Consider the following 24867-nt stretch of genomic DNA (forward strand, 5'->3'; position numbering starts at 1 on the left):
CCAATCACTTAATAAAAACAATGTTTTCATCTTCTCAAACTAAATTGAAGTCAATGACTGGATTCATTTCGTCTGGTTCTCGCTTGCCTCTCTCTTTTCCTTTTCCTCAGTCTCTCCACCCTCGTTCTCAAAATGATTTGCTTTTCAGTCTTGGCCCAGATTGATTTCTAAATAAGTGAAATCTGCTCAATTAGTCTAATGCACTGTATATATAAGCATATGGATGCTGGATCGAACCACAGCCAGCTGAACTGATCAGCTCAGCCTGGATTGGACGGGAGAGATGTGTGGTTCACCTGTTGGCTTATCGCGCTGTTTTCTTCAGGCGATAAGCCGGTTGCATTGCAAAGGACTTCCCCCCTTACCCAGTTGCCAGGAGGATATAAACCTTCCACGGTTGCCCTAGAGACAGCTAGGTCCCAGTTTGAGTGATGAGGTGGTGGTGGTACTGGTGGTAACTCATTCGGAGAAGCTTTAGTTGAACGGGAAGCTGTAAATACCAAACCTCGTCTTTCATAATCTGATGATCTGTAGCCAGGTTCTCTGTTACTGTAATTGTGACATAAAGGATTATACCATGTTCTGATTTATATAGTTCTAACCTAAACAAACAACCTTTAGCAGACATTAATGATGAAATGAGAATTTTTGCAGCTACTCTTTTTATTGGATTTAAAGACTTTCCACAATATTTCTGTAACTACAAACATGCCTATTACTACGAATCAATCATTACATCAGATCAAACTACAAGTATTGCTTGTTTGCTTTAACAGGGTAATCACTTTGTAATGTGCACCTGAGTGAGTAACCAAAAGAAAATTACACTTTTTAGATATTTGAAAAAAAAAAGTGCCATTCATAACACTTTCCTAAAAAGCTTTCCACTTTTACAAGCCTACTCAGAAGGAGTCCTTCTACTTTCCAAGTACTCCCAATTCAACTGTGACCATCAAGCATATTTTCTAAGCTCATCCCTCAGAATTTTAGGTGCCAGCACAGTGGGTGGAGTTGGGAGTGAATCCGGTGTCTCTGCTGCTGCTGCACAGTTGTGGCCCAGCTTGGCTTTAAGAAGAAAGATTTTGGTTAGAGCCACACAACCAGCACCACATGGGTGCGGGCACACACCCATAAAAACAAGAGCCCAGCACAACTGACTGAAAACTTTTCTGGTCTGCTTTAATATCCTCTGAATAGACCGTGAGGATTTTTACTGTGCACGTCCCACATCGATGTGCACAACTCAAAAGGCAATAAAAAGACTGTTTTGTTTGTTTGTGTAAGAAATGTGTATTATTCCGTGGAGACGTGGAGATTTATTGTCATTTAAATGCCTAAATAAAGACGAGCTTTGCAGAACCAAATTAGATCAAACACTTAATTTCATTTATTTGCTTGTTTTATGCTCTCTCCCTGAATGACATGCTAATGAGGGAAACCAAAGGATGACGCTTGTCTTCTTGATGTATTTCATTCTGGGGCCGTGCAGGAAGCATCTAGAGATAATAAGTCTCCTTATTAGAGGTTAACATGTAGGCTGGTGTCTGCAGCTGTGGTCATTATAACAGCACTGATTAGGCATCCACGGGGGGTCTGCCTGATTGGGTATTTATCTCCAGCCAACAGACGCAATTAAAATTCCCTTCTGAAAGTCAGCCCAAAACGGAACTCTAAAATAGTCCGTCACCTCCTTAAACCCCCCCCCCCCCCCCCCCCCCCCCCCCATTTCTCCCCTTCTCTGTCTGTGACTTTCCGTTTCAAGACTGCTTCCAAATTTTTGTGGCTCTGAGCACAAAGTCTCCGCTTTATCTCAATTTGCACCCTCTCTTCTCACCACTACAGAGCTGTACCTCAACACAACCTCGCCTTTTTTTTACAGTGTTCCTTCCCTTGCTCTGTCTGTCACTGTAACTTTTTCCCACTGCTTATTACGCCACACTTAGATTTTCATAATGTGCTATTAAGTGAATCGACATGCTTTTGCAGTACCGTAAAGTAGCCTCGCGGCACATTTTAATTGCTGTCAGCATTGTGCTAATTTCCCAACCTTTTGCAGGAAAATACAGGCAGTCACAGATAGTTTAGCAAAGGGACATTTAGTAGTGGGGCAGTGACAAGTTTCATTAGAGAAAGAACTTCAGACGCACATCTGTGGTACAAACATGGGGCCCTCGCTGCCCTCTCCCTGTCCCCCCGGATCTGAGGCTCTCTGACAGGAGGGAACACTTCAAGAGTAAATAATGCGTTTTCTCAAGTTGTGCCAAATCGTGGGGCGCTGGAAGAAGGGGTCAGACAAACAGGAAGAGGAGACAGACAAAAGGCACACTAGCAGCTCTGTGAGGCACTGCGCTTCAATCTCAATACTCTTAAGAGGCGTACAGTTGATATGCAGGTAATGCAGGTTGAGCTTTTGCACATACTTTACAGTGCATGCAGTTTAATTTAATGTATTAGCATGCTAAAGCTCACTACTTAGCAATATGCATACAAGTGAACTGATGACAGCATGAATTCATTGTCTATGAAGAATTTGTACATCCATACCAAATTTGTGACAATTAATCAGGTGAATTCAGTAAATAACTAAACTTCTGATCCATATCAAGAGATGTAGTAAGGTTCAACCATCCAGTAGTTTTTGGGACATTTTTGTCTGGACCAACTGGACAGTGCTGCCACCCCTTGAGCTCTGATTCAAGCACGTCTAAAGGAAAACGGCAATAGAAGATAGACGGAGATGTTTTTATAGGAAAGGGCAAGAGAAGGAGGAGGCGGGTGGACAGCTAAAGGCTAAAGCAGAGAGAAAGCATGCATGAGTGGCAGGGCTTCCCTCATATTTGGCTGCTGTAGTTGATGGAGACAGATGGTAGCCCAGTGGAGTCTCTTCATACCAGCAGACTGAGGCCTTCAGCTTTTAACCCTAAGAGAGCTGATGAGAGATTCTGAGGGGAAGGGAAAACAAGACATGAACGAGATCACAGACACACAGAGACAGCCAGACGGCTACAGATGACGCTTTGAAATAAGCCCTAAACATGCTCCATTTGTCAGTATGTCCGAATGCGCTTGTCTAACACGGCTTCTTCTTTACAATCAAGAAAAGACTCCTTCTCTGAAGAAGACACTTGCACACCTAGGAAGCTGCACCTCACTGTTCCAAGCAAGCACACACAGACACACCTAGAGGAAACAAAAAGGTTCTCAGTATGTGAAAGCCATGTTCGTATGAGAAACGAACAGAGGTATAATGCCTGCCATCTAAACCGAATCCAGAGTCGTAAGGGAAAAGCGCCACTTCCTGCCACACTCCCTTCTCCCTCCGCCAGAATCTCTCCCTAGCAACCATGCATTGGCGTGGTGATTGGACCGGCGTACCAGCGGTTGCTATAGCTACAGGAAGCTCCCCTTTCCTGTAACCCCCTCGTTTTTTTGTGTGGTTTTTTGTGCTTTTTCTGTGTCTGTCTTTCTGTTTCTCCTCATAACCTTGCTGTCTTTATTTCTCTCTTTGTTTTTTTTATATTCTACTCCCCACTGTACTTCTCTCCATTACAGTCTCTCCCCTTGCCTTCAGAGAGCAGTGGCAGTACAGTACAGTAGGCTGATGTTAATATGATGGTGGCTGATGGCTTCCAAAGGGAGGCTGGATTGACTGAGACAGATCTGCAGAGAAAGAGCCAAAGATGCTGCTACTTTATAAAAGCCCCGGTGAGAATATCAGCCAGAAAGGGTGCATTAGCAGAGCAGTCAAGTATTTATCTGACCTGTCTGAATAAATCTTGTATTCCCCTCAGCGCTGTTTTATGAGAGAAATCTGCTTTGTCTCAGAAAATAAATAACTACCGGGAGCAGGTTTGCAGTTTATGTGCAAAGGTGTCTGTGTTTGCATCTGTCTCCTGCTCTGTTTAGATATTTGCTTCTCTGTGTCTGTGTTCTTTGTTAGTCTGTGAGCTGGCTGCATAGGAAGCAAGCACCTTGATTTATGTTTGAGTTAGCCTTATGCTTGTGACACTGACAGGCTCCCTCTGTTTTTGCTGGAATCTAAGAGTGCCAATTATGCTTTGGGTAAATGTGGTCACTATGTCACTGAACCAGTATGCACTAGTCAGCCCATATAGCAGTAATAGAACACTCCATCGTTACACACTATAGCTGCTGACAAGCGCTACAGGATGCATGTATTCAGGGGCTGTTTAATCATTCTGTGAGCTGGCTTCTGTCTTCAGCGTTTTCCATACTTCTTCTTCTTTTTTTGTCTTGATATTTTCCAGCTGATTGCGTGGCTGCTTTTTCATGCCATAATCAGCTGCGGTATAATGGGTTCAAATGAGATGATTAGTGATCTGTTCCTCCTCTAACTAATGCATGAGAGATGAATTATGGTAATGTAGCATGCAGAAGGTTCATAAGTGTGGGCAAAGATAGAGGGAGAATGAAATGATAAATGATGTGGCTGTATGTCCATATGTGTTTTTACATGCTAAGAGAATGTGGGAGACAGTAACTGAGAGTGTCAGACTTTTTAAGACTGAATGATCAGGAGCTATTCAGTGGGGCATAGTCAGCCCTTTTGAGGAGAAAAGGGGGCTGGATGCAATACAGACAGAAAAGGAGAAGTAGGAAAAACAGGAGGGAGATTTTTTGTCATAGTTTCACAGTGAAGATGAAGGAAATGGTCAAGGTCAATAACCTGCGCACTCATTCTGATTTCTAAAAAGAGAAAAAAAAAGGCCAGGAAAGCGCAAAATCAAATGATGAAACACATCCCGGTCTCAAAGTTCATAACCAGGAGTGATAGATAAAGATATTGGCTGCCGGGCAGTGAATTTTCACTACGGTGTGTTGGCATAATACAGTTTAGCCATTAGCCTCCAAATTGCACACACCGCTTGCCAATGTCATCCTGCCCCGAGATGAGAAATTGATTTCATGCTTGAGTGACTGTCATGAGGAAAAAGAAGAAGATGGAGAAAGCAAAAGAGAGAGAGAGAAGAAGAATCAGAAAAAACACATGACAGAGATGGACAGACACGGGAAAAATCCTACCAATGCATTCAGGACATTTTTACACTCTCGAAAAATATACAGAGAACAAACTAAAAGCCAAAGTCAATGCAGACAAAAGGGGAAAGATGGAGTTTGCGAAGTTCAACGGAACATGGAACATGTTTGTGTGTGAGGGGGATTTACACACTGAACAATAAAAGCTTTAGAAAACTGCTGGGTGTGCAGCAGTCCATACGGGAGAGCATATTATGGGCAGGTTTGTGTCAGAGCCTGGCCACACAATAGTCCCCCATTGCCTCATGGGAGCAGGAGAACTGTCTGGAACACGAAGGGAGAGATTTGTCAGATAGGTGTAGGCTAAGATGATGCGATCAGTGACAGCTTTCCATTAGCATCGCGCTGCTACGAGTGTGAAGAAAAGGAAGAAAAGAAAGTGAGAATCAGACTGGCATTATACTAGTGATGATGTAATGTTTAGGCGACACAAACGACCCCCCATCCCCCCTCTTTTTCTCTTTTCTGCTCGGTTTCGGTGCTCTGCCCCCCTTTTTCTCTGGGGCACAGAACAGAGCCTTTCGATTGGTTAATAGGACCATAGAGATGCTGAGAATATCCACCAACCAGGGCCCGGGTGCCCCTTCACATCGTTACCACAGCAACCCCACACAACCACAGTGAGCGTGCACACATGTATACAGTAGACGTGCGTGCTTATAAACACGACTGCATGTGTGCACAATAAGCTTTTTTTGGTTTTTTTTACATGTGTGACAGCTAGATGTAACAACAATCCTCAGAAGAATAGCCTTCTGTGAGTTTATCAACTGTAGAACGTCTGGGAGCTGCACAGCACTGTAGTGCAGAGAATAACAAACCCAACTTACCCACCATTGCTTCACGATTATCTAAAGACTACTCAGTAGAGCAGGGCGATATGACCAAAAATATTTATCACGATATACATTTGAAAATTTGCGACAACGATATAACTGACGATATAATTGACACTAGACAAAATGCTTTACAACTCCACAACTTTATTAGTGCAAAAAAACCCCCATCAATGTATTTTCACTTAAACAAGCAGCTGTTTTTTATGTGCATTAAAGTTATATAAAAATGTAACAGTGCAAATGCAAATTCCTTGCTAACATTAACCAAAAGGCATTTCCAGTGGAAATTGGCCGACATATCCTCAGCATAACCATGTATAATATCCACAAAACTTAAAAAGAGGTTCTACACACACAATACCGTAATGTTATGTTGAAGTATCACAGTACATATCACTCCGCGAGGCTCCTGCCTACGACAGCCGTAATGCTCCGACAATCCATCAAGCTGTGCGGCTTCGTAGCTTAGCAAAGTCGTTCTAAAATATTTGACAGATTTTCGAGCGCCGTGTACATAAAATCGTTTCGAGGTCAGTAAACACAACCAGAATTCAAACATAAGGCACACGGGATTATAAGGGGCACTGTCGATTTTCAGAAAAATCAAAGGATTGATTTTAAGTGTGCCGTATTTTCCAAAAAACCATGGTAATAAAGACGGCCCGCTAGCATGCTCTACCAAAAATAGTGCTTTGTTGTGTATCTGACGGACGAAAGCTAAACCAGTTCCACACCACTGAAGTTGCAGCATTTTTAAAAACCAATTCTGGTTCATTTGCTTCATTCAACGATCTGCTTTCGCCTTTCACATTCTCCATCGCCGTCATGCTTTTTCCGTCATGTGCGTATGAAAACAAATGCACTGCGCATGCGCGTTTTACCCATATTCTATCGCGCTATTTCATTTTCTTATCGTTGCCCAACATTATACCGGTATTACTGTGAACCAGAGGTGTGGACTCGAGTCACATGACTTGGACTCGAGTCAGACTCGAGTCATTAATTTTATGACTTTAGACTTGACTTGAAAAAATGTTCTAAGACTTGTGACTTGACTTGGACTTTTACACCAATGACTTGGGACTTGAATTGGACTTGAACCGGTTTACTTGAAAAGACTTGATATTTTACCCCAAATATAAAATTTAACATGCATATTATATAGAGATTGAAAATGTGACGTCATTCACGGGTAGAACCGCAAAGGATTCTGGGAACTCGTGGCAAGCGGTACTAGCGCACACAGACTTTCAATTGAAATCAGTTATACAGCGATAAAAAGAAACACAAAAATGTCAAGAAGCTGTTGTATTATTAACTGCAATAGCCGGTCGCATGACAGCCACGGGAAGCCGACGGGTAAAGAGATCGGTTGTTATCAGATTACGTCGTTGAAGAGAAATTGTTCGAGCCATGTTTCCGAAGTAACAAAGACGCGACGGATGGCCTGGATTGCAGCCATTCAAAGACCAAATATAACGTCCCAGAACACTCCAGCTCACAGGTTAGTCTGCTCCAAGCATTTACACGAAGGTCAGTGTTTTTTAGTAGTTAATACGTCATTTTTCATAAAATAATTGGTGATATAGGTTACAAGCAAGTCTGGCGCTGAACAGAAATTGTCGCGCTATGCTCCTTTATTTATTGTGCATAAATAGTGAATTGTCCTGACACAATATTGCGTTTCGCTTCTGTTATTATGGTACACTGACAAAAACATATACTTTTATTCACAGGATAAAACAGGTTTTTTGTATCACTAATTGCCCAGTACGATTACAGCATACAGTATTATTGTCACTGCTACATTTCTGTGATGCTACCAGAAATTATTTCCACTACTAATTAATTACCGTTGAGCTCAAAGGTCCTATTAATAAACGGTTAACGAATGTGTATTTATGACGACGATTTGTGAGACTGGTAAACTTATGATACGTACGATGGTCTTTACTTTCTACACGGTGCATTTCAAGGTCCTGTACCCATCCGTCGGTAAACTGTACCTGGGCTTGTTGCAGTGACCGGAAGTTACTAAACTTCATGAGTGTGTGCACTCACTCCAAGAACCGTATGATTATAAATATGCATATAAATATGCTACGATGAGATAGCTGACTTCATCTAACTAGCAAATGTTGTCCAGGCTACGTTGGTGATGCAGTTTTTTTTTAATGTGTATGATATTTTTGTCATGCGATTTTAAAGCCGGTCCTACAACCGCATCCAAGAATGACATGCAGCTTATCTCAGAACTGTCGGTGAAAATTATTCTTGGAGCTAGGTTTAATTGAGCTGCATTTTAAAGAGGTGCAATTTCACAATTTGTGTATATTTTCTAAGTTCACTATTTTGTCATGTGTTGAGAAAAACACAGATTTAAAAATTACATGGTCTAATATTTACATTTAGCATATAACTGCAACATGCTTTTTTTCGTTTTTTTGAATGACTCGAAAGGACTTGAAATTCAAAGTTTCAGACTTGTGACTTGACTCGGACTTTTACACCAGTGACTTGAGACTCGACTCTGACTTGCCTGACATTACTTGAGACTTGACTTGAGACTTGAGGATAAAGACTTGAGACTTACTTGAGACTTGCAAAACAATGACTTGGTCCCACCTCTGCTGTGAACGGTATGATATGGCCCAGCCCTACTACTCAGGACGTTTCCTTATGTAAAAAAGTTGTCGGGGTGTTAAAAAAAAGAAAAAGACAGTTGTCCTGTCTCACAAAAAAAAAAACAGGGAATGAAAAAAAAAAGAAATAATATTTTTTTTGTTTTTTCATTTTTTAAAAATTTGCACTGAATAATGTTTACAGTGGAAGAGTTTGCACAATTCTAATGAGCTTGAAACTCAATTTTTGGTACGACAGCATTTATTCTTTGGCACACCCTGAACTCTCTGAGCAAAGCTTTCTTGTCATTTGTAGTCTACAGGAATAGTTCTCCAGGCTTCTTGAAGGACATTCCAAAGCTCTTTTTTGGATGTCGGCTGCCTTTAGTTCCATTCTGTGTCAAAATTATCCCACACTGCTTCAAAAATGTTGGGGTCTGAGCTCTGGGGTGACCAATCACTGACTCACAGTACTCCATTGTGTGGTTTTTTTATCCAGGTATGCTTTTACTGCATTGGCAGTGAGTTTGGGATCATTGTCATGCTGAAAATGAAGGCATGAAGGCGAATTTATGGTTCAGCAGGGGTAGTGTATTCATATTCCGCTGGTAGTCCTGGGATAACCCGTGCACCAGCAGAGAGCTCTGTTATCAGATGTATGCAGTGTACAAAGTATGTGGTACAACCAGTCTGTGGACAACTCTTACTTGTGCTATTGTTGGTGCGTCAGCCAGCCGTGGAGAAGAGCAAAGCTATAACATTCAAAGAGGTGATGGGAAACTAGTGTTAAAAACAATAAAAGGTGTCCACTACTGTCTGTGCTTTTTTTGTGTATTTTTTTTTTCTTTTTTCTGAAGTTCTTCCATTCCTGGTGAGCTCCTCCACCATACCTGTCAACCAATCAGCATTTGGCTAACTCCATGTCACTGGATGCAGTGACTGGATGCAGTTAGGATTTTGGAGGACTACAAAGGAGCATGTCTGCGATGGGTAAAAACCCCCCTCGACAGACAAATTTGCAGGACCCTAAATCACGCTTTAACAGTCGTACACTTTCACGATGTTGTTGCGTGGTGGATGAAAATCTGACCAGATGCATCTATTAGCTCATTTGTTTGCTGTTTCTTAAGGACATGACTTTCAGAAACAGTTCATTTGATTCTTTTTAAGCTCTGTCACTTCTTCTTTTTTTGTCCTTCAATTGTGCAGTTTCTTCAATTTTTTTTACGGACATGCTGCACAGGATGCTGAGATTTGCCAAGCTTTCAGCTAATAGCTCTTTTTGTTCTCGTTTTGTTGGTGCACACATAAAGTTTTGTGCTTGTCAAACTGCTTTATTTTTGGCACTTTTCAAATATTCATATAAAGAAATGGGAAAAATTATGTGTTTTTGCAACAGACTGATGCTAGCAAAGTGCCTAAAGATACAAAAAAATGCTTCTTCGTTAAGCTGTTATGCGTAATGCAACACTGGTTCATCCCTCGCTATTTTTGCGCTTGAATAATTTGTACTTCATAATTAAAGGGCTTTATAAAAAAAATATTCCTTTTAAAATGGTCAGGTATAATAACTGAACAGAGAATGATTGAAAAAGTAGCCAATGTCCACAGAATTTTTTTTTAAAGACCCTTACAAATCCTTTACAAACTAGTGATTAAAACCACTTTAAAAATGTACAAGAAAGCTTGGCTGCTTGGAAGGAAAATATAAAGAAATGAGGCGTGGCTCAAGACTCTTTTAGCACACTGTCGATTGATTTGGGTGTATATAATATAATATAATATAATATAATATAATATAATATAATATAATATAATATAATATAATAAATGTTTGCTCCAAATCCCTTGTAGAGCATTAAACGATAATAAACCATTCCTCTAAGCAACTCGTGCTACCAATGCAAACATATTACAGAAAAGATGTGGCAAAGCGATTCCTTTTTCATTTGTCCTGTAACAGTTTTGGTCTCAAATGTTACAAAGAACCGATAAGTAACCCACAACTTACTGACTGTCTTTGTTTTAGTGTGGAACTATTAACATAATTCTGAGAGCGCTTGCTCAAGGCTGTACAGCAGTGTGACAAACAGCATTCCTCGTTTCTTTCATTTCCAGTTTTCATTTTACGCATACACAGACACGTGCTTATCACGAGCCCCTTTCAGACTTGCCCTTCACTCTGCAAATGTTGCCAATTGTACATGTCAGTTTTGCATTTGAAATGAACTATGAGTCAGTCTGATTTTTGCTGAGCCACATAAAAATACAAATCCCATTCATCAGACTGTCAACCTCCTAAATTTCCCTCAACTTGAATGTCAGTTGGTCACAGTGTGAATACATTTTGCCTCCAAAGTCTACAGCATAACCAGTGTACATTTTACCTGGGTGTGTAGCTCTCAAAATGTCAATTAACCCTGCAGTAAAACATGTTATAGAGCATGCTGCCATGTAAATGTGCTTTACACAATAGACAAACACAAATTACAAAAGTGAAAGGCATTCCACACAACTCCTACACTAAGAGGGTGTGTGACTATGTCACCATTGTTTCTATTGGAGGTCACCGGTGCTCTTCCACTGCAAAGCTAAATCAGTCTCATTAATCCACAGCATACAATCTCTTTTAAGTTGCCAGCAAATTAACAGGCTACCTTAGCAGGAGCCTGAGTCGCCTGCAAAGCACCTCTGATCCATTCCAATCCCCACCGTTTACTAATAGTAGCACTCAGCATGTACGCTAGAAGACGGATGAAAAAGTGCATGGGCAGTATCTGCAAGCGTGCATGTGGGTGTGTGCTCAGCAGACGAAGACGTGACCAAGATAGATGTCTTGTTTCTGGCCTACCACTGGAATTCCCAGTTCTTTCTAACCATGGCCACCCAGGCTTGGGAACTGTGCAAGGCAGCTCCAGTTTGTGTGATTTTTATATAACTGATTCATTTCTTACCGGTGCAGGTGAAACACTTGACATGAAAGTGGGTCTCTTGTACTCGTACCACTTCGCCTTTGCAAACTTCCCGACATCGCTGGCACCGGATTGGCCCAGAGCTCCGCTGACCGCCTGTTGAGTCTTGGCGATAAGCTGATGAAGGCATAAAAAGAACATTTACTGAACTCAGCTATGGTCCGCTAACACACACATTAAAACATAATTTTGAAAGTTGTGTTGACTGTTCCCATTCCCAGTTTCCTTAAGATTTAGTTTTCCTCTCTCTCAAAGCACATTTGCAGTTCTCAACCTCTGACAAAGTTCTAAGCTTCACAGGCCTTTTATATGTAACTGATGCTAGCTTTTAAAGACACCAAGTTATAGTTACTTGTATCTATATATATATCTATATCTATCTATATACATGGGTGTGTGTGTGTGTGCATTAACCTGCATGGACATGTTGCCGTCGTTCCTGCCATTTTTTTAATACTATTTCTTGATTTTTTTAATTCTTGCCCTCTTAAACTAAATTTAATCAACTTCCCCCTGGGATTAATAAAGTATTCTGATTTTAATATGCAGTATAAACGGAGTCTGGTATGAGTTCAAGCAGGCCAGGGAATCAAGCTCAGCTGCAATCGCAGCAGATGATCTTTTCTCAAAATTACATACTAATGTAGTTTGATATTGCCATTGTCAGTCACACAAATGTGATTCAGAGAAACTATACAGTATACACACTATCTTCTTGGGGCGATCGTGGCTCAAGAGTTGGGCGTTCGTCTTGTAATCAGAAGGTTGCCGGTTCGAGCCCCGGCTTGGACAGTCTTGGTCGTGGTGGTCAGAGGGCCCGGTGGCGCCAGTGTCCAGCAGCCTCGCCTCTGTCAGTGCGCCCCAGGGCGGCTGTGGCCACACTGTGGCTTGCCATCACCAGTGTGTGTGTGAATGGGTGGATGATTGTGTATAGTGTAAAGCGCTTTGGGGTCCTTAGGACCAAGTAAAGCACTATACAGACCATTTCTTTAAACAGCATGATAATACTTCTGTTAATGGGTGAAAGACATAACGCGGCTTTTCATTTTCAAGTGTTATCTGAGGAGAGAGTACATTACAGACTCCACTGTGTGCAGTTCAAACAATAAGATCAGTGTGTAGCTCTGTCAACACTTGCTCTGAAGCTGTGAGGTCTGACACCTATGTAAGCTTGGTAAGCTCCAGGCTTTCTCTCTCACTGTCTCTATTTTTCACACAGTTATACAGGATGACACACACAAACATATACACACACACATATAGACACGCACACACACACTGCTGTGTCAGTAGAGAAAGCGAGATGGATCCCCTTACCTCATTATACCTTACACGTCAGACTCCTGCAAGCCCAATAGCTATTTCACACAGTCAGGAAAGCACGTTCACACAGAAAGCCTTAAGAGTATCGGAATAAATGCAAACACAAGGAAAAAAGGTAGAAATATTCTATTAACTGAATCTAAATCTCTTGGGCTATTAAGGGCTCTTTAAAGATCCATCTTGTCCTCTGGGTTGTAAACACACTTGAATCCACAGGCAAAGAAATGGACAATGGACAACCAGTCATTCAATATTGATATATATATATATATATATATATATATATATATATATATATATATATATATATATATATATATATATATATATATATATATTTTTTTTTTATATATATATAATATTTATATACATATATATATAATATTTATATAATATATATATATATTTTTTATATATATTTATTTATATACATATATATATAATATTTATATTATATATATATATATATATATATATATATATATATATATATATATATATATAATGGCAAAAGAGCTGGGATTTATCACTTATTTATCTCTATCTTTCAAAGCAGTGTGAGAGGTCATACTCTCTGTGGAAGGGGTGTAATGGCTGGGTAACCAGCTGGCCTTGACTACCTGAATAGCTAAGTGAAGGATTGCGCTGCTAAAGTCAAAGCAGCAGCAGCATATGGGCTGCCATGACAGTGCTACCGATTCCATTTCACCGAGTGAATCCCAAAGGGCTGGCATCACTTAAACAGTCTAAGGGCCTTGCACATCTCAGAGTCTGAGCGCTCCTTGCGTGCCTCGAAGTTGACAACAGGATATTCACTGTGCACGTGAACACGAGGACGTGCATGTATGCATAACTGTAGCTGTGTATTTTCTCACTCTGGACAGGGTTGTGGGCACTGGAAATATGCAAGCATATTTTTCCCACTCCCCACCTCCCACACTGGAGCCTCTGTAAATCCATAACTTTCCTCACAATGTTGGCAGCACTAACCTGACTGATAAGTGCAAAGGCGATGGTTCAAACAATAGCACTTCCGTAAAACTATCTCTTTTTTGTCTTTTTAGTTTTTTTTATTAATGTAAAAAACAACTATTCATTAACGCTGTTCCCAGCAGGTGGACATGAGAGATGATGGGAGCTAACGGCAGAACATGTAAGCCTGTGCCAACACCTGTAAAAGACAGAGTATTTACTTACAGGTCTGACCTTCTTAATCTGGGCCAGAACAAACCTCTGGCACACAAGACAGGTAGGTAACATTGTACAAAAATTAACAATGTAGCTCAAATCTGACCGTGGTAAGGAATGGCAGTTATCAACAGGTACTTAAATTATAGGCAGGGGTGAGGTAAATGGCAAGATTTTTTTTCAAACACTCAACAAGTCTGTTTTAATGATCTAGGTGCTTGTTTAACCTCTTGAATGTCTGTGACAGAAAGAGAAAGACAGCCGAGGATCCAGGTCCAAAAGAAGCTCAGGAGCCGAAGCATTATGTAACTCTATTTAATTGTGTCAACACACTCACTCTCATTAACTGCAGCAAAGCTCTCCAAGTCCAAGCCCCTTATAGGCACCTCTCTAACAATCCTCCTTCCTCTCCCCTAGTGAGGTGTTGAGTCGTTCTTCTAAATTATGGCCACCAGACTACCAATTTAATCCACTGACTCCAAATCATTTGAGAGTAGCCTGGAAGAATACAGCCTTTGGTAACAGGTGATAACAACAGGGCTTTGGTCAGAGAGGCAGACAACATCCCCAGGGACTGAGAGGTTGCTGCTATTTCTACCCCTGACCTGACAGCCCCAGGGAAAGACATGCTGTGGGTTCAGTCATGAGGGATGCTGGGTAGCAATGAGAAAAAGAATAGGACATTCTAAGCGAGCCAATACAAAGACCTTTAGGAATTAAGATGAATTATTAAAAGGAAAAGAACTGCTTTGCAATCTGCGATTAGTTTCCAAAGCTTTTTCTTTGGTTTTCAAAAACTTAAATTTCATTGTTGAATTCTAACAAATTGAAATTGATCTCTACTGAACAAAGACCACAGGCACAAGACTTAAATCAAGGTGAATTCATTACAGAGGGAAATTTATTTGGTAGTCATCTTAAAATTGTAATTTTTATTGTTTAAAATCCATAGCATAGGAACTGCAGTTTGAGAAGTTTGCAAAAAGACTTGACTGACAGTCATTTTGATGCAAAACCATCAACTTGTAGTTTAGCAACAGAGCTGTAGTGTCTGGTAAGGTAGCAGATAATCTATCACAAGCTGTGAGAATCTCATCCATAATTTTTCAGCAGGCATCTTCCTGGACAATTAGACAGCTGGTAGCAAAACATCAATGCCTAATGTCGTTCATGTATCTGGGCGACAACTCAAGCCCTTTAGAGAAAGCTGCTGATGAATTTTTCAAATTCTGTTTTTTGCCGTTTTCTGATCCAGACACTAAATCCTCTTATAAAACTCTAAAGTGCCATGAAATCCAAGCGGCAACCAGCAATGCCAAAAGTTGGAGCCACTTGAGAAGTACGGCAGCTAGATGCTGGCTCTAAAAGACTCACTTTGTTAAAATGACTGGGAAAAACCCCAACTTCTCTGTGAATTATATTAGCTTTTGTTTTCTACAAGCCTGAAGTCACATGTGTGTCTTGGTGGCAAATTTTAAAAAGCATTACAGTATTTGATCAAGAACAAAATACTCAGCCTAGGTCCAGCTATTGTTACTGTCTATACAGGCTGGAGAGTAAAACCACAAGCATAGATATTGAAAAAATGTTATTGATACCAGTGTTATTATCAGTTCTGCTCATGGGTCTCATTCTTTATCGATTCCCTTAACGACACAACCAGGAAAAGAGTAGGCCTACAGAGGTTTTCATTGTCCAAGTATGAAAACAGTGTAAAAACAGAGTACAAATAAGGACTGCAGATGACTCAAGTGTACAAACATTTGACTGCCATGAGCTCCATGTTATTCTTTTGCAATGCGAAACAATCGGAAAAAAAGATCCCAGAACTGATGTAGTTAGGATACTAATGTACTGAAGGGTTGTTTTTTTTAAACTGTTTACTGAAATATTTTCCAGTTATAGTTATATAATGGACATGGACATAATGTGTAGACTCGTAGCTTTCATTTTAGTGTATCCACAATTAAATTGGATGAAGAGTTTACAAGTTTCAGCTCTTTAACATGGGCCAGATTTGGGTAATTCCTTCATTATGTCATTATCAATTAGGCAGATAAAAGGTCTGGAGTTGACTTAAGGTGCAGTGCTTGATTTGGAAGATTTTGCTGTAAACAGACAACATGCAGTCATGCAAGTGAAACAAGCCGTCCTAAAGCTGCGAAAACAGAAAAAACCCATATGAGAAATTGCTGCAATATTAGGAGTTGTGAAATCTAAAGTTTGGTACATCCTGAGAAAGAAAGACAGCACTGCTGAACTCAACAATGCAAAAAGACCTGGACGTCCACAGAAGACAACAGTGGATGATCGCAGAATCATTTCCATGGTGATGAGAAACCCCTTCATAACAGCCAACCAAGTGACCAACAACACTCTCCAGGAGGAGAGGTCAAATCAAAATCAAATCAAATCACTTTTATTGTCACATCACATGTGCAGGTACATTGGTACAGCACATGTGAGTGAAATTCTTGTGTGCGAGCTTCACAAGCAACAGAGTTGTGCAAAATACAATAATGTAAACAAGCAAAATACAAGAATGGCTACATCTGAAACTAATAAATATATGTACAATATATAATAGTATATGCATTTCTGGATGTGTATACTAAATATTTTTCTACGTGTGTGTGTGTGTGTGTGTGTGTGTGTGTGTGTGTGTGTGTGTGTGTGTGTACACATATTTTACAAATTAAGAGAGGTGTATCGATATCCAAGTCCGCCATAAATTCAAGACTGCAAGAAAGTAAATACAGGAGGGGTTCACTGCAAGATGCAAGCCACTCATAAGCCTCAAGGATAGAAAAGCTAGATGGACGTTGCTAAAAAAGCATATAAAAAAGCCAGCACAATTCTAGAAATAACATTCTTTGGACCAGACCAAGACCAACCTCTACCAGAATGATGACAAGAAAAAAGCATGGAAAAGACGTGGAACAGCTCCTGATCCAAAGCATATCATATTATCTCTAAAACATGGTGATGGCAGTGCCATGGCTTGGGTGTACATGGCTGCCAATGGCACTGGGACACTAGTGTTTATTGATGATGTGACACAGGACAGAAGCAGTCAAAAGAATTCTGAGGTATTCAGAGACATCTTCTTAAATCCAGCTAAATGCAGTCAAATTGATTGGGCGACGTCTCATAATACAGATGAACAATGATCCAAACCATAGAGCCAAAGCTGTTTATTAAAGCAAAGAAGTGGAATTTTCCTGAATTGCCAAGTCAGCCATGCATTTCACTTGTTGAAGACCAAACTTTGGACAAAAAGGCCCATAAACAAAGATTTGAAGAATGTCTTGGTTTCTCTAATGTTCAAAGATTACACAGTAATGTATAGCAAGGAAACATCTGTCAGATGATCAAAAAAGTTTGTTATCTGATAATAATCTTAACAGTTAATCAACTTGTGAGTGCAACACCACATAAATCATAAGCAATGCTTTTGTAATTCTGATATATAATTTCACAACAAAGCAACATCATATCTTCCGTGTCTGTGATCTAAAGAGGCCAGTGGTCATGTTTTTCCATGCCTTCCCCCTTCCCCTGTCTTTATATCCCCTTTAGGTAGAAGCATTTATCAGAGCAATGGTAGTGTCCAATTGTATCACAAACATCCTGCTGCTCCACAGAGTGAGAAGGGTCAGGTCGCTACTGACAATCTGAATAATCACTCAGTCCTACCAGAAGCCAAGGTCGTGGAGACGGCATCCTTGAGGACAGAACAGCGGTCTGGCTCAAAAGAGTCTACTGATTAAACTGTCCAATGAAATGAACAGAGCACTTACAGTTTAAGATAAAACAAATGCTAAATGTTATTATTATGATTTGAAAGTGGCTTTTAATACTGTAAAGAAAGAAATGAAAAAGAAAAAAACCTCACCTATAAGCAGCAACAATGGCCTCCGCTGCAAATTAACAACAAAAAACATGTGCTCGATTTTAATGTCGGCCTGTAAGAAAAACACACCAGTTGTATGTGATTACTGCATATGAATATTCATCAGTCTATACCAGCATCTGTGTTTGCATCTGTGCATCTTTGTTCTCTGTGTTATTATAATAAGGCATTTTGTATCGAGAGGGAAAATAGCATTTGGCTCTGGTTTGGACTGTTCACCACATGACACGGCTCTTCTCCTCCTTCACTAGCCCTGCTCCAGTAGATGCTACCCATAAAACCAGGAAAACAATGAACAGTAAATAAAACAGCAAAATAAACAAAAAATATTAATTAATGTAGTAATAAATCAATTAATTATCCTAATTAACATAATTATTAATTACCTTAGTGTTCCTGGGCCCAATAAGGATAGCATCTGGCAGCAGGTCATTTATGGATGGCCCTCAAGTGTCAAATGAGCTGCTCATCTGTAAAGTCATCTTTCACTGATTGCCTGTTTCGTATTCTATTTTATTTCATATTGAAGCTGTAAATAAGCAACTTGTTATATAACTAAAGGTAAAATTTAGCTAAAGCTAACGCAAATCAAATTGTGTTTAAAGCAGATTTTTTTTCTCAGATTTTCTTGATCTAATCAGATCTGTTTGCTTGATTCTGCACTTTAGGATGCACATCTCAAGCAAATCCCTGAAAGATGAAGTTCCAGCAGACATCTATATCACTCTCCTCTTAATTTATTATGCTAGCATTTTCCAACAAGCATTCGTTAGACAGTACAGCTGATGCTCATTAGGCAGGTATTTGGTGTTTTAGCACTACAGGTCCACCTTTGACCTCATGGTGGCACAAGCTAGTCATTAGAATATAATGTATGGGAACATGAATATTTGCATCAAATTTCATTTCCACGTGACTAGAAGAGCAGCAACATCATTATCAGATATTGGCCTGACACTAGCTGAAATAGCTGGAAGGAGCATCTGTAAGTACGGGCTGGCTTCTGCAGTCATTTCCATTCTTTGTTATTCTGAGTTACCTAAATCATGTGGCAGCACTGCACTGACAAACCAGTACATGACCGTAGGAGGAAAGCCAGCAGAGCACGTAGGAGCTAGCAATAATGTTTCGGCAGTTTAGAGAGGTTCAGGTTTCATTCCAACAAGTCTCTTTGGTTTTTGTTTGTGACTTTGCTGTATTTTCAAAGCATTTGCACAAGACTAAATAATAAATCCAAATGGTCAACATATTGGAAACTGCTGCTGTAACATTTAAACCATATGTGTTATTTTTCATGAGACACAATACAACTTTTTTTTAAGTTAAGACAGCCAAAGAGGAAACATTTTTACAGTCCCCATATGCTGCACTATGCAGCTACAGTCTTCTGAATGCACTTTGTTGAATAGCCTTAGAATTTTTCTCTATATAAAGACAGAGAGCAAGGAGGAGACGTGTCAGAGCTGCCTGTGATGTATTGCTCTGCAGATCCCCTCAGGTCCTTGAGCTCGATGATCAGTATATTGATCAACATGTGTTTTATCACTCCCTGAAACACACTAACTGTCTGGAGCCAATTCTGCAAAAACAACTCAGAATCTGTCATCATAGCTACCCACATACTTTCTCTATATCTAATTATTGAAAAATAAGGCTCCTTCTGCAAGAAATGTACCTCCCGTGCCCAGGGTACTGCACCGTCTGTCAGCCACATGGAAAATAAGACCAGACCAGACCAGACACACTCACGCACGTACAAAAAACTGGTGACCATGACAGACAGAAGGACCAGAAGATGAAGACAGACTATCAGAGCTGTGTGTAATTACTCTATGTGCGTTGATAACACCCAGTGCAGCGGAACAACTGCACACAGCACAGCCTAACAGGCCCGTTCATGTCTAAACCTTAAAAGTGTTGAAAGCAGAAGAAAACACGTTTGACTGACTGAAGGAGAGGAGAGAAGAGGACATGTTCGTGTTTGCTTTGTTTCGATGCCTAAAGCCAGAGTAGAGACACATGTCACACCACCATCTGCCTGCTGTGTCATCGCTAACACACACAAACACACACACAAACAAACACTTTTAAATTCTGACACATCAAACACCACATGTTGACATGTTGTTTCTGCGCGTGTTTGTGTGTAAACCTGTAGGAGCTCACGCTATTAACTCACGGGAGCTTTTGGACAGCTCTTCACATGTTGGCCGCGTGTGCTCCTCCCCCTCCTTCTGTGTCAGCTGAGAAAAGCATTCTGAAGCTTAACAAAGGAATTATAGTCATTTACTCAGACCACAAGAAGCTGCCACATCACTCCTGGCACGAATGGCAAAGACACCGGGCTGTCAGGCAAGACTCTGTGCCACAGAGTTAAGAGCACTGGATGAATAATGTAGTGCCACACAATGACAGGCAGTAATACCAGAGGGTGGACAGGAAGCGCCTGACACCATCAGTTCACGGAGCACCTGGTGCACATCAACTTCAAGAGGCCTTACTGACAGCTAAGGGGCGGGGGTGGAGTGGAGTGGGGTGGGGTGGGGTGGTGGTGGAATTTTCTTTTAAAGTTAACCTTGAGATCCACATGCGGTCTGACTTGTAAACAAAACAAATACACATTACCCTACAAGCCCTACGGGGAAAGCCCTGATTCAGCTGACAGAGGATCAGGGTCAGAGTCAGGTGATACAAGGTCAGCTTAGCATCATGGCTGTCCCAGAGCCATTCTGAGGTAAATATGACAGGAGCCCCCGAGGCTGACAGATGCACAACTAAAGTCCCAAACGCTCAGCTTAGGAACTTTCAACCAAAGGCCTTACTGATCCTGTGAGGAATGTGTCAGTAAGGAGCAGGTGGATTTTTAAAAAGAAGAAGAAGCAACAGCTGGAGGCTTGGGTGTTCCCTCAAGAGTGATGGGAAGGAGGATGAGGAGGGAGAGAAGAAGATGAAAGACAGGAAGTGAAAGAAGCGAGTGAAGGCCCCAGAAAACAACTGTTATGTGGATGAAGAATTTCAAAAATGCTCCTCATTGGATGAACTCAGGGCAAATGCCACTCTGACCTCGAGATATACTTAGCTCTAATCTCTAAACCTGCTCCAAGTCTATTATAAGGACTTGGCACCCACAGTCACACTGGTGTGTGTGTGTGTGTGTGTGTGTGTGTGTGTGTGTTTGTATGTTTTTGTGTTTTGTTTTGTTTTTCCTTAATGCAAAAATGCCAATTTCCTATTTTTATTACATTAAATTGCAAGTCATCCTTATTTTAAAATGTTTATTATTTATAATAAATAATTGAGCAAACGTGACATAGTCTAGACTACTATTGTTCTATGGCACTTCTCTCGGCTCTCACCTACATAAATCGTCCCTGCGCTTCAAGTGGAGAGGTGGAGCGCACATTCACTTACCACTGGAACTCATGATGCCCAATATCGGTTGTTATCCAAAACAAAGCGGCTTCGTCAGAAAATAATCCCATAAAGCACGAGGAATTCCTCAGTTTCGGCAGTTTTACTCCTTCGCAATTTTGAAATAATATTATTGATAATAATAAAATTAATAATAATAATCCTCTAAACGCAAATGATGCTTCTCACTCCCAGCAGCACTGCTTCCAGTCAATTTCTCAGAAGAAGAAGGTGGGCATAGAGGGGTATAAAAATATAAGAAAAAAGAAACAGAAGGTAGGATAATACCCGTACTCAGCTACAACATCCAAATAAAACTCCCTCTCTTGCTGTGTGAACGTCGGCTGCCTTTATTATTATTATTTTCTTTCTTCTTCTTCTTTTTTCTTTTTTCCCCAAAGACGCCAGTGACAACACACAATGCTGCTCACACGGATTCCACCTTCACATTTTCGCTGCCGGCTGATCCCAGCTCCGCCGCGCTCCCCTGGCGTGTCATCGTGCGCCTTTCACGCGCTGTAAACACAGCCTCCCTATATATTTTTCCGTTTGAGGTTTTCAAAATAAAGCAAACACGTTTGCGTGTTAGCATGTGAACGTTGCGTGAAAAGAAAGGAAAAACAAGGATTTTGGTATATCTGAAATGAAAATATTAGCCTACAAAAGACATGCATGCACCTCGAATATCATTGATAAACGCTGACAACTTCAACCTAAATCGATGTTTCAGCGATAACAGTCTTTGATCATATATATTTTTATAATAAGCTAACACTAAGTTATTATTTAATTTAGATTTTGATTTGAAATATCTATTTAAGTGGTAGCTAATTCAATGCACCATTAAAGCAAAACCTGCATTAAACCAGAACCTGGCTACAAAACATTCCCATTCCCAACTGTACGTTATTACTGTGTCTTCAATGTATTAAGTACGTGACTTGAACTAAAATGTTAAGCCCACATAAAAAAGAAGTAATACTTTTGTAATTGTAACGTAACTTTTTCCCACAAGCTCAGTCCTTTCTCGAATAATATTAGACTTTAGGCTGAATATCATAACTACATTCATATATATATATATATATAACATTTACATATATATATGAAAGTGTCACTGACGATTTCTGAAAGCTCAAGCTTTATGGTTACTCAAAACTGATTTTTTATGAAAGTAAAGTCATTTCCGGTACTGCTCCGGGTTTCTGAGCCCAACTTGACTGCGCTCTTTTTTCTATCCTAGGTTAACGACGTCACTCTGGGCTGCTGTGAGCGCTTTGGGGATACTATACCCTACATCACTCTGCAATAAGTGATACGTGTTCACGAGTCCTTCCTTTTAAGTCGATTTCCAAAGCAAAGGAAGACTGACAGAAAGATGAGAATTTTAGATTCATTTGCAAAGCCATCTTGAATTGAAACTGGGCCGGAACACATTTGTCACTTTTCAAGAGATGCATGTAATATTTAAAACAAAATTATTTAGAGAAGGTCGAGAGCGTTCATAAAACCACTTTGTTGTTTTAGCAGTGCTGGGCTGGGCTTGTTGCTAAAACTGATATGACACCGCCCTCTTCTGGAAAATCGACGTAAGCAAATAAATTAATTGGATTATTTACGGTGAACCTGCTGCTGAGGCCATGTTAATTTAGAAACTGTGGAGGGATTTGTTTCCACGGTTTTCACCTGTTAATATGTATTGAAACATCTCATGAATTCACCTGTTTTCAACCTCACAGCAATTGCCTTGAAAGGCATTAGCTAGTTCTGCCACGAGATTAAAAGCTGCCCTGCCTTTATGGCTCAGTGATATTTCTTCACCAGGTCCGCTGGCATCAACGTGGAAAGATTTCAATCTTAGAGCTCGCGTGAAACACCCATCCGCTGTTTCCCATGGTATGAGCCAGTAGCCATAAGGAAACAATTGAAGTTCGCTAAAAGGCCAATTTAAGGGATTAACTATTACATAAATAACAAGTGGTTTATTAAACTTGAAGATAAAACGCTGTGATAAAGAAAACTCGATATTTATTTCGGTTAGGGAGACAGAAGATAAAATATCTGCTGTCAGATTTCTAAAGGTATGGAATGGGATGTTAAACACAAGGCCTGGGAGCAAGAATCGGCCTTGCACAGAGTCAATCCTGCCCAATGGATATCTTCGAAAACAGGCGAGGAGAGCATAAATTTTGCACTTTTAAATGTATTTTAATAAGTTTTACAGCTTTTCCTGCAGATAAAGAAATCCCCATTCATACTACGCCAGATAAACAATGAAATAATTAAAAAACAATTCCTGTTTTTTCACTGTGAGTTATAGAAATGTCTTTTGTGTGCGTGTGTGTGTTCATTTTGTTTTTACAGTTTTCTATTTTGCAATTAATTTTAACAAAAACGAAACATTAATGATACTGATACTTTGTGACAACCATCCCGATAGTGGGATAATTTCTCACATGGTGTAGGGTTGTTTGTCCCTGTAGTTATCACTATAACTTATATAATTTAAAAACTTTGTTTTCAGAAAAAATTAAAAGTCGATATTTTTTGGGATCTTCATGTCATTTTGCTAGGATTCATCTAGCACCCCTGTGCCTCAGAGTCATGACTCTGTATACCCCTGGACTTCCAGCAGTACAATCTTTGCAAGACCAGTTGTGGAAGACAATACACTGAAGGAGAGAAGGACAACCACTGCCCAAGATAAAACCTGTAGTGATCCCATATGTGTCAGGAGTATCGGAGCAGTTGAGACGCATTTTTTCTAAACATCAGGTCTCTGTGGCTTTTAAACCCCAAAACACGCTGCGCCAAAAATTGGTCCACCCCAAGGATCGGATCCCCCGACACAAACAGAGTAACATAGTGTACGCTGTTAAGTGCCAGGAGGATTGCCAGGATTTATACATCAGGGAAACCAAACAACCTCTGGCGAAGTGGATGGCACAACACAGAAGAGCTACCTCGTCAGGCCAGGACTCTGCAGTCTATTTACACCTACAGGCCAGTGGACACTCTTTCAATGATGAGGATGTACACATCCTGACAGGGAGGAACGCTGGTTTGAGCGTGGAGGCAAGGAGGCCATTTATGTGAAAAGGGAAAGACCGTCTCTGAATCGAGGAGGGGGCCTAAGGGTACATCTTTCGCCATCTTACAATGCTGTGATTGCAGCCATTCCCCAACTCTCTGTGAATGGTACTCATGGCCATTGATCAGTGGGCTTTGGTCAGTGGTTGTTGATCAATGGTCATGAGAATTTGCATAATTATGATTAAGGAACTGACCTCCCAGCCCATTGTTCCTTCACTGGGCTGGTTTCAGTCATTATGCAAATGTACTGTTTATAAGATTTGGGGAAACATCAAGACGTTACTACAACAGCGTTTCCTTATCATGTAGAAAAAGTGGAGAAACATCTCATGGATTCAATATTTTATTTCTTCTCAATGACAGAAAGGGCACTTTCACTGATCTGGCTGTACACGCGGGTGGCCCAGGATGTAAAATGAGTTCTACACCCCTCATTTAAAACACTTGCA

The 24867-nt window shown here is 40.4% G+C and overlaps 1 protein-coding gene across 4 annotated transcripts in view; it reads right to left on the minus strand.

Annotated features, from left to right (window-relative positions):
• The window catches only part of ablim3 (actin binding LIM protein family, member 3), a 47658-nt gene extending 25838 nt beyond the window's left edge, over positions 1 to 21820 (minus strand). For all 4 annotated transcript variants that reach the window (XM_085474925.1, XM_085474917.1, XM_085474909.1 and 1 more), the window contains exons 1-2: positions 21326 to 21820; positions 11473 to 11607 (exon numbers count right to left, since the gene is read on the minus strand). In XM_085474925.1, the coding sequence (XP_085331051.1) occupies positions 11473 to 11607; positions 21326 to 21338 (148 nt within the window). In that variant the 5' untranslated portion in view covers positions 21339 to 21820. The remainder of the gene's footprint in view (positions 1 to 11472; positions 11608 to 21325) is intronic.
• Positions 21821 to 24867: the final 3047 nt, after the last annotated feature.

Source organism: Copadichromis virginalis, linkage group LG2, assembly GCF_057382275.1.
Source record: "Copadichromis virginalis isolate Kocher_CV1m ecotype Utaka linkage group LG2, C_Virginalis_male_GT1.1, whole genome shotgun sequence".
Taxonomy (NCBI): domain Eukaryota; kingdom Metazoa; phylum Chordata; class Actinopteri; order Cichliformes; family Cichlidae; genus Copadichromis; species Copadichromis virginalis.